At 33.4% G+C, this 16,262-nt stretch overlaps 1 protein-coding gene across 3 annotated transcripts; it reads left to right on the top strand.

Annotated features, from left to right (window-relative positions):
• The first annotated feature begins 5,953 nt into the window (after positions 1-5,953).
• LOC127863256 (uncharacterized) lies at positions 5,954-12,554 on the top strand. Of its 3 annotated transcripts, none has more exons than XM_052402655.1 (7): positions 5,954-6,082; positions 7,622-7,715; positions 8,147-8,262; positions 8,761-8,940; positions 9,242-9,424; positions 9,807-10,112; positions 10,466-12,554. In XM_052402655.1, the coding sequence occupies exons 1-7, from the start codon at positions 6,067-6,069 to the stop codon at positions 10,741-10,743; spliced, it is 1,173 nt and encodes a 390-aa protein (XP_052258615.1). In that variant the 5' UTR covers positions 5,954-6,066; the 3' UTR covers positions 10,744-12,554. The 3 variants fall into 3 exon arrangements, with proteins under 3 accessions (XP_052258615.1, XP_052258616.1, XP_052258614.1); XM_052402654.1 differs by lacking the exon at positions 5,954-6,082 and adding an exon at positions 6,458-6,849; XM_052402656.1 differs by lacking the exons at positions 5,954-6,082; positions 9,242-9,424 and adding an exon at positions 6,454-6,849.
• Positions 12,555-16,262: the final 3,708 nt, after the last annotated feature.

Genomic DNA, 16,262 nt, shown 5'->3' with positions numbered 1-16,262 from the left:
CTCCAGTTGCTCATATTTAAATAAATATTATTTGTAAACACACAGTCATTCTCACTGCTTACGCTTAATTTCAAATACTACCACTTTTCATGAGATCAAATTTGATAACAAATGTTTAACAATTAACTTGTCCTCATATATGGTAGTTTCTTGTTGAGTCGGGGGTTCTTTTAAAGTCGTAAAATTACTTGATAGAACGTTTCAACATTATGCAGTTGTTACAGAAAAGAGTCAATATTGAAATTCATCAGAGCTCTTATCAAATATGTCCTCTTTTATAAATTGTTTATGTAGTGTTCTTTCGTAACCCAAACTCGTTTAGCTATGAGTATTTTCCATACTACATTTTTTCACAAGAAATTTATCTCATCTGCAATGTCAGTTAAATGCTATTTAAAGGTACGCAAATCTTGAAGTTGGAGTAGCAAAAAAAGAATACATGGCGGTTTGACACTTTCAAGACAATCGATTATTCAGTATAAGTTCAGACGATAAACATTTAGCCTCTAACTGTCTCTCTCTCGGTCTCTCTCTCTATGACTGTTATCTATATATTCTCTATCGTTTTATATGACTGTCTCTCTCCTAATCTCTCTCTACTATATCTATATCTCTATCTATCTATATATCATATAAAGATCTATCTCTCTCTCTCTCTTATATCTCATATCTACTTTCTCTCTCTCTCTCTCTATCTCTTCTCTCTCTCTCTCTATACTCTCTCTCTCCTATCTCTCTCTCTCGCTCTGACTGTCTCTCTCTTGTCTCTCCTTTGACTGTCTCTCTCCTCTGACTGTCTATGTCTCTTCTATTATCTCTGTCTAGTCTGTCTGTCTGTTCTCTCTCTCTTCTCTCTATATCTCTATCTCTTATCCTCTCTCTCTCTACTCTCTCTCTCTCTCTCTCTCTCTCTTCTCTCTCTCTTCTTTCTCTCTCTATCTCATTATCTCTCTCTCTCCTCTCTCTCTCTCTGACTGTCTCTCTCTCTCTGTCTCTCTGCCTCTGACTGTCTCTCTCTCTCCATTTGACTGTCTCTCTCCCTCTGACTGTCTCTCTCTCTCTCTCTCTCTCTCTCTCTCTCTCTCTCTCTCTCTCTCTCTCTCTCTCTCTCTCTCTCTCTCTCTCTCTCTCTCTTTCCCTCTCTCTCTCTTTCTCTTTCTCTCTCTGTCTCTCCCTCTAATTGTCTGTCTGTTTCTCACCCCCCCTCTCCCCCTCACCCCAACACCCCATCATCCACTCACAACCTTTCCCTGTCTCCCTCTCTCCCGCTCTCCCTATCTCCCGCGCTCTCGTGCTCGCTCGCTCGCTCTTTCTCTCTCACACACACACACACACACACGAGCGCGCGCGCGCGCGCACCCACCCACACACACACACGCATACACGCGCACACACACACACACACACACACACACACACGCACACACACAGAGACAGACACATTCTCTCTCTCACACACACTTTCTCTGTCTCTCTATCTCTTACATTCTCTCATTTTCTATCCCGTCCCCTTCTCCCTATCCTCCCCGTTATTATTGATTTTTATTCAATAACATTTTATCGTTTTCTTACTACAATTATTTATACACGCCTAAAGTTAAGCCACCGATTATGTTAAAAACACATGACTTAGTGCTTCCAGACATTCTGAAACAGAGACTTTGCTTGGCTAGTGCTGTACATCCACTGGGTTCTGTCTCCAAAAATATGGACGATAGCTTATCAATAGTTTAAATTAATAATATATACAGTGATACACACATAGATTTGATAATCACTTAAATCCATGGCATTTCTATATGTTTTAAAGCGCATAATAGAGGACAAAATTCATTAATATTTAATATTTTATCAGCCGTTTGATATTGCTTACACTGCTTGGGTCTTAACATGTACATGCATTTGCATGTTCTCAGTACATGCCTATCAATTACCTTTTCTGTGTCTACACGAGCCAAAATAAGAAACCTTTATACAGAAAACTATCTGACTCTAGCTGAACAATAATTACATAGCATAGATAACGTTACCGAATAGTCCGAGCTATACCCAATTGTCGGCGTCAGCGTAATGATTATGTTAAACGTGCAATCTATTTTTATTACTTTTTCTACTACAAGTATTCAATCGAAATTTCATACATTTATGTTCAGGTTCGTTGTTACTGAACAAGTTCTATACCTATGACATGCAATTAAGAATAATAATGCTTTGTTTCATTCTTACACAAAAAATGGTTATGGTAAATATGCAACATCTCATGATCAGTGTTTCTACTAAATGTATGCAAATTAAACTTCACAAACGTGTTCACGGTCATTGTGTGAGGCCATTGCCCATATTCAATATATTATATTTGCACTTACGTAGAATTGCTTCACTTATTGCACGTAGAAAAATGTTAATTGTAATAATGCAGCATCGTTATATCACAGTTCCTACTATTCAAGCAGGTATTCAAACATTTGTTTGGGGGTCATTCCGTGAGGCAACTGACAAAGTTCCATGACTGTGACTTCCAATTTACTGGGTTGCTGCCCATTTCTGTATTTTTGTTTTTCGTTTGATTTCAACTCATCAATAACTCCATATATATGGTTTATATTATGATTCACTGACTGCTACCTATAACTTTAACCATGTAGTCGACATAATTATGCCCTATTTAGTGCCCATAAGCGACTATTTAAGTTTTGTCTGGCAAACGATGTGTAGGTTAACATTTGCGTGCAACACGTTTTCTGCAATATTACAGATATTCAATTGATAGGAGTTCATAATGCGATATTACGACCAAGGAAAATAACTGTTAACTGCAATTCAGCGTAAATATGCCTTTTTGTCTCAGAAAAATCAATTGAATGTTTGCGTCCTGTCTAAAATGACGACCTATGATAAGAATGCATTTGGATTCGGCGACAAAAGGTAAAACATGCGTTCAAAAACTTCAGTAATTATGGGGAGAGTGTAATGCAATTGTGTGTTTAGTAAGCTTTCATGCCGATCTAGTGAAATTACATTTGGAACATTGGTTAAGGTCACTTTAACGAAAAAAAGCTGAACATTTTCTACCAATAAATTAAGTCTGGATGGAGAGTTTATGCTGAAAGGTTGTATGTAGGAAGCTGAAATGCAGACCTAGGTTGTGAATGTAGCAGGGACCAGTTATTTGAGGTTTGAAAATAAATGAAGAGTTTAGGCTTATAGTTGTTTGTGTTTTGTTTTGGAAAATGACACTTATTTTGCTCTTTTTTGCATTCAACCATTGAGAAGATGAATGGCAATTACATAGCAATAATTTAAATTTCTCAATAAGTATTCTTTGTGCACATGATTCCTTAAAACAATCAAGGGTCAGGTATAAGGGTGGAAGAATGAAATTATACCTACATGTAGTGTAAACTTTGCAATGACTAGATGCATTTAAGTGTCCTATTTGTGAAGCATGTGTTTTGTATGAATATATGAATGTTTTTAATTTCATAAACGTGACTTTGAGACCCGTGACCGCCTAATTGATTGTTTATATCCCAAAAACTGTGCCCTTGAACTATCTGCCAGGACATACTGTTGACAACACTGACGTCAAATCCAATGTTCCCTTGCTGGAATCCCAAGGAATCGAAAAAAGTGCAGGTCAAAGTCGATGTGTTTTAGTCGGTACTGATGCAGTTCTCTATGTTGGAAGATTGATGCGTCGACGACTTTTGAACTCAACCATTTGGACACGTCGATGTTAGTTCAATTGTGAACATATTATTTGAAAAAAAAAAGAATAACAAAAGCCTGCAGAGTAAAAACGACGCCAAACATGTATTAGCATGTGTAACTGGCTTTGTTTCTACATATGTTTTGATTGCGGGATTTTGTTATCTATTGTCTTCTAAGCACAGTTAAGTGTATAAATTTGCTTCTCGAATATTACATCAATACATGTACATGTCTTTTAGTTTTTTACGTACTCTGACGGGTATTAGTGCGACCAGTTTCACACACTTATTTTTTAAATATGAAACTGAGACAATATTGTTTTGTAATTATGTCAAATGTGGCATTTATTCAAGGCGTTTCGCGGCCAGAAAAGTAAAACATTGCAGAAAAAAACGAAAGTTAAATAAGGAGTACGATCAATCTAAGCGTGAGTTTCTACTAGGATGTCTGGAAATTTATCCATTGGTTATGAATGATGATAACGGAATGCAGATTAAATATTATTTTGTACAAGGAATGCAAAGTATTTTGTGACAGGTTGCTCCTAGTACAAATTGACAGCATTTTTTAACAGTCTTATGGACACATGCTAGTTGCAGCTTTAGAGTAAGCTAAGAGCAAAACAAATAACAATCCATAACTCGTACGAAAAAAAACTGCAAATTTCGAATGCTACGGTTTTCAATAAGCTATCAAACATGTTTAGAGTCTTACCAGATTTGTTAGTCAACAACAGACCATTTACTGACTTTAAATGGATTTGCACGTTTGATGATATGGTAGGAACGCAGCCAGGTAAAACTATCATAAACATAAAAGCTGCACAAGTTTTTGTAAATGCAATTGCATCAACTCTTTTTGATAAAATATCAACATAACTTTCAAATTGTTACTTCGTATTCTTAGTGTCTGGCGACTCGTCAGATTCTGATTCCGATAATGAATCTGAGGTTTATGATCGCCTGTTAAGCGTTTTTGAAATTGCTGATAACGACTAAATTATCAGGTCATGAATAAACAGTGAAATCATATGTTCCAAAATGTGTAAAATATGAAAGGTATAAGTTCAAGAAAAGCTCTGAACTCGTAGTTACCTTTCTGGGACACCTAATTACAGGAGTTTGTCCGCCGTCTGGGCAATGAGTCATATAAAGTAAGTTTCCATCCGTGACATGCATTGAATTTGCGTACTTAGTTCACGTATTTAGTTATTCATGTTTTCCATCGTCTGTCCACTTCCGCGTTGGTGCATGCCTCTGTCGTCTTTCTGTTCTTTATACGACTCCTTTGTCGTAAGGTATATCTTAATGCGATAATACAGAAACGATGGTCCGGTGAGCTACTTTATTTATGTCGATTTGCTGATATTTATACATGTATATTAAAAGCGTTGACGACGCGGTAGGATATGACTAATCGTAATATCATCTGCGGATTATTCTGTAAGATACATTGAAAATCGTAATACATCGTCCATCTCCGGAATCCTCCGTAAGACACCCAACGCGTGATTCGTCTCGTGCTACAAGACTGTATACATCGCGCGTTAAACAAGCATTTGTTACTGAAATGTTAATGAAGAGAGCACCGTCAACGTTCATTTGAGTTGCAATTTGAACAGAATACAGAATTTCCAATAGTACTTCAACATAACATTGGACTCTTTTTAAATGAATTTATAAAGTTTGCAAAATTATTCAAAACCGACATTTAACTGGATTCATACCTAATGTTTTATCAGTTTCAAGAAGATAATCAAACAATGACTATTGAGTGCATATGGCATTCAGAGTATCATTTCTTATCGCAGAACTGGCTAGAAGACATGTTACGCATAAAATGTAGTGTACAAACATTAATGACAGGGTTGATTATAAATACCGTTTAGATATGTATTTTTGGTATATATTCGATCTATTAATGTGAAAAAAACACGAATAGTTCGATATTAAAAATGTTTCACTTAAAAAAATATGTATCATAAGTTTTTATAAATATAACTACAATTTATAAATAGCATTAGTATTTACTATATACTAGTATAAATGTTCATTAATTTATAGATTGTTCATTTCAGATTTATTTAATTGAACGATTAAATGTTGCTTTAATGATGAAGATTTTGCAAATAATGTTCTTAACCTAGTATTCAGAAGGTTTCACTACAACCATATATAGAACACTGTACCGCTCAATAAGGTGGTCTAAAATAGATCACTTTCTTTCTGTTATGTGCCTTTAATGATAACGTAATGTCAACAAAACATTGCTTATATATAAATCGGAAATCGAATATAGCAGTTCATTCAAGTGCTATTCAAATAGGAATACAATATAATAAAATCAATATTTATAATGGCAGTAAAAACATGTAAGTCCAAATTAATTTCTTCATAACTATATGTATTGTATAATAAATTAATTACCATTACACATGCGTATGCATACATGTATTATGTGCATGTTTTTATAAAACGTCATATTTTATATTTTTGTTCACAACAAAAGTTCACGGTTCATCAAAGGGATAAAATACTGGTCACGACTGGGAAGTATGTGTTTTTTAGTATTGTTTAACATTCCATCTATATTCTACTAACTAATTGGCTTGTCAAGATTACAAAAAGAACAAAAACATGTTTTCAATTGTTCAACAAAGGTTAATTCAACATTTGGATATGATTGATTTAAAGTGAAGTTGAATATGCATTGTTTTGACACAATGTTTGTCATTCACATGATAATCATATTCTTAATGTCAGGTGTTATGAATATTGCTTAAACTATGGTTATGTGTCTAAGAATTAAATGTAATGTAGAAAATATTTTAAACACACATGTTTCAGTACCTAAGCTTTGAACTACTATTACGGCAATTATATATAACATGGGAAGACATTTGATCTGATTTTAAGTGTGTTAGTTATTTTGATTTGTAAAATGTCAGGGCTTACAATAAATAACTAATTAATGTGAAAAAAAAGTTAAAATCAATAGAAACTAAGATTTGTGTCATGTTTTTTTACGTTGGTTTCCCAGGTGGGTTTTGCCTATTTCAAAGATGGGATTCCAGTTACTACTATATGCAGATCTGTTATCATCGGGTATATACTGCGCTGATCACCGCTGGGATTCCCAGTAGGTGTGGTGATAAGGGTGTTCGAGTGTGATGTACACGTATTTATAATTATTTTGTCACACGTTTGAACCTCATGCGTTCTTTGGGTTAATCTTACGTTTGGTGAACGATTTCTTGTTACATGTGCCAACATGCAAATGGAAATGGCTGAAGTTTTAAATTTTGCGCTATTTTGGCTCAAAAAGCTAAGTAAAACGGAAATTATTATAAACCGTGCTTGTAAACTAAAATAAAAAAAAATAACTAATAAATACAGAATCGATTCTTCATTTAAAAACGCGTACAGGATTAGTAGCATACCCTTCCCTGCTTGATACTCGAATATTATGGCCTTGTAATTGATAAAATAAACGTTGCGGTTTGCATCATCTGATAATTAGCATTACACCTTTACTTCGAATAGAACAACGACAATGAAAATCTAATTAAATAACGAAAATACCTGTAACCGTATTGTTAATTGCTATATCAATCATTTGGGCAGTTGCGCATTAATTAGGCTAATTTTGAAGATAACATAAACGATAAGTTCTTATCACCGTAACAAAAGGACAAAATTGGGAGTTCTTTTGTATTATGGCTTTATTAACAAGGTCACCTGTGTAATGTCAGCAAAACGACTTTTGTAAATTGGTAATTTGTGAATTATTCAGATACTTTATTGACTTATAAACGTTGAACAGATACTGGAATTTAATGCAATTCGGCTATAAAATATTAACCTGACAGAACTGAAACCGAGAGTGTATCTGGTATACATATATTTAACAGGTTTTTGCTCAGTCTTCATTTGTTGCTTGTGGGTCGGTTCTTGGGCCAACAAGTATTCAGAGCCATATAGCTGCTATAGTGATGTGTGCAACATGTGAGTACAAAACTACGTTATATGCTTAAGATAGCAATATGCAAATTTAATGAATTTCTAGAAGAGTGCTACAATCATAAAATTACTTTCGTTTATTGTTTATAGTTATATTATGCTGTCAAAAAAGTAGCAATCCGTCCAACATTATGCCTTTGATGTGTTCTTATCTCTCGCTGAGTGCACAACTTTGTCAAAACGTTAACCTTGAACAAGGGCAGCTGGTTCTTCAATGCTTCAAGGGAAATTCGACAGCTCGTTACAAATGCCTTATTTCGAGGAGTGTCCCATATTTTTGTTATTGCGAAATATTTGATTGTAAAAGAAACGCCTTCGATGCATATGTTAATAGATTGTATAGCTTACAATTTCGATTATAATGTAAATATAATAAACAATAAACGTGAGTTACAATTTAAAGATATTGATTTTAGTGATGATGACGCACAGTTTTGTGACGGAACCTACATGATATGTCGTCAGTGTAATGTCGTCAGGGAGGACTGCTTTACAAGACTGCACGTTTGTAATTGCTCCCAGTTCTGTACTGGTAATTCAAAAACTAACTAATTCATTCATCCCAAGTCGCGTGCTTATAAGATATAGCAATGCTTCTTTCAATGCCATTAGAGTGTTTTGTTGTTAAAGTGATGTTTGAAATGTTCCCAAGCGTATTGTACTAAAACAGCATGCTACATAATTCTGATTTTCTTTTCAGAATATGTGTATAGACGGGATATAGAAAAACAACGATGTATTTTACAGCGGTTTATTTGGTTATTAAAAATTCAATTCTTATCACGTATACAATTAATGTGAAAATATAATAAACAATCAAAGTTTTGTTAATTGTGTTAACCTGCGACCAAAGAAATAAACAGCGTTTTCCATTGAAATCACAAGATGGGCCTATACAAATCCGAACTAATCAGATTCCATAAATGTTTAAGTTTCAAAGCCAAATAAGACACTAGCTTTCAGACTGACGAAATGAATTGTTCATCATATCTGGCAGTTACAAAAAAAATATAAAGAAAACAATTTCCAGTTGAAGGATGCGTGCTTCCACCTTCACCAGAACATGGTCGGTATAACGTTAATACCACACGCGTACCTATCGGTGTCAAGTTAGAGGTCACGTGTATAGCGGGATACACCGTTCGGGACGATAATCCGATGACATGCAGTAATTTCTCAGTCTGGACAGGGTCCTTACCATCGTGTTCAGGTAACACTTTCAATAATATTGCAATATTGTTTTTGTTGAACTATTATTACGGAATCAGCAACAAAATGCATAATGACATTTGTAACATTTCTGTTTTGATATATTGATAAATCTATAAGAATAAGGAGATAAATCAATAAGGGAAAAAAACGTATCCAGCATAGAGAAGGACTGTGCTTACATATATAAATGAAACGTGAAAATCAACACTAAGCAATAATACGGTTATTTGGATGAGATTTCATAGCATTGTAATATGTTGTATTATAACACCATGTATCACTATTGCATACTTTTGCAGAATCAAACATTGATAGGAACATTATACTCATAATAACCTTTGGAGCGGGTCTAGTTATATCACTCGTCATCAACCTTATATTTGCTCACCGATGCCACAAGATGCAAATGAAGAAACGTCAAGCTTATAATGTCAAGCAATCTTATAATCAAGAGGAACCACACATTGTTGAGCATACAAGAGGTAGAAAATATCGAAATGTAATTTAAGGGACAATTATTTAAATTTATTTTTTAACTAAGCTTATCTTCATTTCGGTGTTTATTAATTAGTTTTTGAACATATAGGTGTCGTTTAAATAAACGATAGGTAACTTGTTTTATCACTATAAAAAATGTCTGAGACATTTGTCGAGTCCGTCTGTGAAAAACTAAGTACTAGTTATGAAATGAATATGAATGAAATATGAATGCGATTAATCTGTCAAAACCGTCGATGTGACTCCTTTGTATGAAGATCTTCAGTTATAAATGTTCAACTATACTCAAGTTACATTTCACAACACCGGATATAAATAAAAACGAAAAGTGTATCTATCATTATTGTGTTTTGTATTTGTGTTAAGATGCAGAGCAGTGTGGTATTGGATACAAGTCAGAGACAAAAAGGCTCCTTCCATCAGCACCCGATGAGCGAAAAATTGATGTCGAAGACAATAGTAAAACAGAACATGATCCTAATGAACGGCATCCACCAATGACAAGCTATCAACACGAAGATGGAACACGTGGGAATATGGGTAAATCAGATATGAATTATATTCCTGATGGAACATCACATGCAGAGAACAACACATTGAATGGAGGCATGCAGAATGAAGGATGCAGTTTCAGCCAAACTGTTGGCCACGGCCAAAATGTGTCCGTTGTTCGTAAGTGAAACGTTTTTGACGCGCTTAGTTTGCTACATTTGAATAATATTAAACATAATTTAAATATATATTTTATATGTTATTTGTTCAGTTTAAGTCTACATTATGTATAATATTTGAAGCTAGCATTGATTCGTGTTCTTGTTTAGAGTATTAATTGAAGCGCACAATGTACATGCAAATGGTATAGCGCTTCTAATTTTAATTTATTGTTGCAAAAATTTAGTTTAAATAAATACTTCTAAATTCTTTACAGTTCACAGCATAAGTATGGTTCTAATTTGTAACTAGTTATGCATTTTATAATGTTCTGAAAATTTGGTCGAACAATCATTGTGTTCATTCCATTTAAGTAAATCTTACCAACGGCACACCACCAGCTGCAACAAATATTATTGCGAAGCAGGAAAATCTCTCGGCTCAGCAACATGACAAATACCCTATTCCCGAAACACAAATCGGGGACGCACAATATTTGGTCAAAACGATGGGACCAACTATGCAACCTGATGTTTCCACAACAGGCCCAGTGGTTCAGCCAGAAGATGTGGGAGAAAAGGCAAAGATCGCTGTAGGTCGAGGGGAATTTTCGCATGGTGACATGCATCCACGTGAAACTATAGCGTTTTAATGACGAACAATTGCAGGGAACGCACTTATATTTCAGAGTGAGCTGATTTACATTGAAATATTGAATTATTTTTCATGCCAAATTACTGCTTCTTATGGAATGTTTAATGGTAGATTTAAACGAAGAGTCTGTCTATTTAGTAGTAGAATTGTTCAAAGTATATATTTGACGTTTGACATGGTGACCTGGCCCATGCACATGCCTATGATTTTTCGCCCTTACCCCCGATGGAAGCATTGGCAGTATTGATTTATTGGCCAATTTGAATGAATTTATATGCATAATAAAGTCAATGTAAATATCAAAATGAAAAACGGTGGTGTGAGTTTGCTAAATGTTAAATAATGTTTAAACATTATAGGTAAGAAGTGTTGATGATATGCGAGGAATTTTTTGGACAGTTGCAAGAGTAAAATGTAATTCATAAATGCATGAATAACAAAAATAACTGTCTTTAACTCTCATTATATATGAAATGTGCAAAATGTGTTTACTTGATCAAAGCTCAATATGTTGTTCGCATATTGATCATAAAGTTTTAATTGATTGTTTTGTAAACCGCACACCTATTGTAAATCAAAACTTTGTTTATTTTAAACAACCCTAGCAAATGTTACATTGGGTTTGATCTTGTTTGAACTTGTAACCATAATCGAATTATTGTTGTAAATCTGATTTGTTTTTCGTTCAAGAAGCACTTAAAGGGATCTTTTCACGCTTTGGTAAATTGACAAAATTGAAAAAAGTTGTTTCAGATTCGTAAGTTTTCGTTTTAGTTATGATATTTGTGAGGAAACAGTAATACTGAACATTAACCATGCTCTAATATAGCCATTATATGCATCTTTTGACGATTTTAAAACCTAAAAATTATAAAGCGTTGCAACGCGAAACGATTGAATAATTTGGAGAGTTCTGTTTTTGTCGTTAAATTTTGTGAAACTTCGAAGATTGCTTATATAAGGTATAAAATACGTCACGAACATGTACTCGGCGGAATAGCTCAGTAGGCTAAAGCGTTTTTACTTCAGGACTCTGGCAGGACTCCAGGGGTCACTGGTTCGAAACCTGCTCCGGGCAATGTTCTTTTCCTTTTTTTTATTTTTTTTCTTGATTTTTTACTGGAGCTTTTACGATCCAATGTTTACATTTATCAATATAAAGCATTTAATGAATAAGTTAAAAAATGCCAAAATCTGTGAAAAGGCCCCTTTAATATTGTGTTATACATTAATATTATTTAAGTAAAGTCAAAACAAGGTAAAAGGTTAAATGATGTTTGATATTAATTCAAATTGCTTAATGATTTTAATAATATAGTGAAAAAAATATATATGGTAGATTAAGTATATGAATTTGCGTGGTCTGAAGCTATTTAAATGAAATAAAAATAGTGACAATCAGGAATTGTTCTCCACTTTTATAAATATTCAATTTAACTGAGTTTGAGATAAAAAGTTCAGCTGTACGTCTTTACATGTGTTACCATTGAGTTGGCACATGGACAGTTGTGAATATTTAATATCATCTGGGTGCTTAATTTGACTTGCTTGATGTTCTTATTCTGAAGCATTTTCAAACTTTACATATCATTAAGCCTTTTGTACTTAGAATTTTTATGTTAGAAATTTATAATAATAGATATCTTTTTAATATACAATAGGATGTTTTTAATTCTCATGTATTTTTACGCAACATGTTAAATCATGACTTTATTTTCCTTTAATACAGTCCCTTAATATAGTTGCTGAGGAAACGTGTGTATTTAGTGTGCATTTTGCATGTTATTTGGTTAATAAAATTTAATCTACTTGTTTCTTGTCTTTTATACATTTTGGTTGACTGCAAGTGTATGGACGTATACACAGAAGACTCCATTTCTGACACGAATGACAAGAAATCTTCCATTGCAGATGCTAGAAATGTACGATTTTTAAGTATGTGTGCATCGATCTGTTGTTTATGAAAATATTATCTAATTTTATATTAACATTAATCAAACAATAGATGAGTCCTGCGAAAGAAATGAGTGAATTCATTTGATAATATTCTATAATGGTTTCCATTTAATGCTGTTATTACAAATAAAGTTGTACGCATCATAAATATGTTTGAGCACGTTCATTAGTTAGACTTGTTTGGACTGACCGAGCACATGACATTATGTTCTATCTACAAATGACATCGTCTCATAACAAAACTGCCGAGATTTGCCAACAATTAGAAAGTAAAATTATACAGTTATTGTTTATTTAAACAATTAACATATTTTGTTAAATGAGACCAGTTAGTGTGTAATAAAACTTGCTTACCTGCTGACACTTTTGCACTTTGTGTCAGATCCTATACACAGATAAACCTCGTTACCATAAAGTCAACGGGAACGAAATAGCATGTGTAATATAAAAGTAGTTTTTCTAACATGTATATATGTTAACTGTTTGTCAATGCTTAGATATTATAAAAATAAAGATGATATCGGTATAATAAAAAAATAATAAATAATTCGGACCGTTTGAATCCGGCCATGGTCCACAATAGGTTAATGCGCATGTCAAATCGAGATCAAGTTATATGGGTGTGTTCATAGTATTACAGACATCATCCGCGAAAGTATCGAAGCTTTTTAGCAAGCAATATTGATATAAGACGAAACGTTCCATTAAAACTTTACTCAAGAATTGGAGCCTTCTAAATATATTATGTCAAAGGTATATCAAACACAATGTCAAAATGAGCTGGAGTGTGGTTAAAATTGCAAAGTTTAGTTGAAAGAATTATTAATGCCATATGCAATTTTGATCTGACTTCGCCCGGTCTGACAAACGAAAGGACGCCATTCGCTGTGTGTCTCCAGGCATCAGCAGGTTTAGACCAAATCAAATAGTTTATGTACGTTATTGGGGTGATATAACAAAAATTATCACACATATTTAATTTGAAGTTTGTAATACCCAAAGTACTCGACTTTTTAAATAAAACTCACACAACTTTATAATCATTAAATGAAATAAATAATCTTGTAAGTGATTGTAAATTTAAAAATGCCTTATTAGACAAAATGTCAGTTTGTTGGTCGTTAGGTCAATAATTCAGTAAGTCAGTATGTCCCTTTGTTAGTCTTTCTCTTTGTGATTCATTATGTATGAATTTCTGCTTTACATACGTGCTTGTGCATTGCTATCCGCTAATCTCTATTTGAATGTATCTTATTCTCTGTAAATACGTTTATTGTATTGGTCGTGTGGCCGTGACGTGCACGACGTGAGCATGGCGGCCGAAGACAATCCAAGTTTCACGCTTACTAGATTAACTTCAGCTACATTAACCAACAATGTCTAATTGCAGAACTTCCAATAGCTTTGCTGTAAACCAAACAGTACCTCGGCGTAAACAATGCTCTTAAGTATGACAAAGTAACAACGTTCACGTTTGAATTTAATAACTCCATTTCAGATAAGCTAGTGTATAGAAACACATTAATCTGCCTTAACGGTACACGTGTGTATATGTAAATGATGAATGTAAAGTCTCTCTTAAATTTGAACAAAAAAGAATCCCTGAACTCCGAGTGTATGATTATTTCAATGAATTCTTTAAGTTTAAATAAAATCTTTAAAACCATATCTGACACACTGTTTAACAACAAAAAACTAGCAAAACTTGCCAAGACGACGTCGCCGGGGCGAGTACAATAACGTTCCTTTCTTTCGACACATCCAGCTAAGATGGCAAAACATTCGATCGAAAGAATTTAGGTATAATCTATGTAAGTATATTGTATGTAACCTCATTCATGGAATTTATATATTTTGAGATTGTTTTATGAAATGTTAAAAAAATATATAAACACATTTGATTATGACCGATTTAGTATAAATACATGACGATTGATATTTCAAAAATACGAATTCTCAAAATCTTTAATCATTTGCGTTTGTATTACAAAAATGCATTGGTAATTACCATTACTTTTTTAAATTCTCTTATTGCAAACGTGTAAATTGAATTACATAACGTAATTGTGTACTTATTACGTTTCATTTATACAGACTCCGGGTATAAATAATCGTCTGGTAACGCTGCTCGGATGATTTATGTTTGGCACCAGTTTTTATTTAAGGCATGTTTATACAAAATGACCGCGTTTTCTGAATCTTTTGTGGTATTGTACAATCTTGGTGAGCGCCTGTGTAGAAAAGAATTAAGTAAAAATAAACGCGACACAAAACCGTCACTGAATCACTATTAAAATAAAGTGATTTATTAACTATTTGTTGTCAGCCATCGTATTTAACTGTTGTACCTGGTACAGCTATTTTAGTTTAAATATAAAAAGCTCATAATGTTAGTATATACAATGATTTAAAAAATGCAATCAGTAAACTAGTGTTTTAAATTAATTAGTGTTTAAGGTTTTTCACACATACTAATAAATTACACCATGATCTGAAAGCTGTCTGCATTTTGTCCGTTGATTTGTTACACATAGTGTGTTAAGCTATTGGAGCACAAGAAGAATCCTAATAGGTTAGAATTCATCCTTAGAAATGCATATCAAATCAAATTCAAGTATTGTAAGAATAACAAAATTTAACCGGGCAAAAAGATTAAGTCGCGAATTCCGTCGTAAAAATGTTTCTTCTTTCTGATTCATATAATTGTATCTATGTATTTGTTTGTTTTATTTGTGCATACATGTCAAGCAATTTACAATTCAATGCAATCAAGGCAATAAATAACGTATTGATTCCATTATTACCATATTCAGAAACATGCATTACATGAATGGTGCCATTTATCACAGATCCAAATAAGATTACGACATGATGTATACACAGGTTAACCCGTAAACATTAGACATGTAAATATGAAAATGCTTATTTCCAACCTGGTCCCTGGATTTAGTCGAACAGATCTTGATATTTTATAATCTCTAGCAACAAATAAATCTTCCTCATATATTGATAAATCTTAATGAAAAACAAGCAACCTTCCTTAGTATGAATTCCTGACTTAAGATCTTGATGGTACTCCTTTGAGACTGGCTTTTGTGTAACGGTTTTATAACTTAAGAGAAAATGGAAGATACAGACATGCTTTGTATGGGATGTGACTCTGCGTCTTTTGCTTCTCGGTGTGATACAACATCTAAAATTTACCACATTTAAACAAATTAAAACAAAGACAAAAGTCCCAAAACGTTTTATGTTGTACATATTGTTTTTTTAAACACATTTTCTCTCATACTATACGTAACTCAAACAAATCTTTCTTCTTGCCAGTCATATATTGTATCAATAATAACTACAAAAACAATCAATAATACAGAAAAATAGAAGCCCACAAAATAAGAAAACAAACCCCCAAAATACATATAAAAGAACTCGATTTTAAATAATGTCGATTTCGGAAATGCAATCATTTACAATGTGTTACACAGAATAACATTGAATTAAGCTACGTTTAATAGATAATTATGAACCAGTCTATAAATGTTCTAAATAGACTGAGTATTC

This window comes from Dreissena polymorpha, unplaced genomic scaffold (genome assembly GCF_020536995.1).
Source record: "Dreissena polymorpha isolate Duluth1 unplaced genomic scaffold, UMN_Dpol_1.0 chrUn003, whole genome shotgun sequence".
Lineage (NCBI taxonomy): Eukaryota > Metazoa > Mollusca > Bivalvia > Myida > Dreissenidae > Dreissena > Dreissena polymorpha.
This window is presented reverse-complemented; position numbering and strand designations above follow the sequence as displayed.

Bases quoted from the DNA above. Each gene is read 5' to 3' on its own strand.
- LOC127863256 (XM_052402654.1), top strand. From the start codon at position 6,726: ATGTTTTTTTACGTTGGTTTCCCAGGTGGGTTTTGCCTATTTCAAAGA. The intron at 8,941-9,241 runs GTAACACTTTCA...ATACTTTTGCAG, and splicing joins GTCCTTACCATCGTGTTCAG to AATCAAACATTGATAGGAAC. The intron at 9,425-9,806 runs GTAGAAAATATC...ATTTGTGTTAAG, and splicing joins CATTGTTGAGCATACAAGAG to ATGCAGAGCAGTGTGGTATT.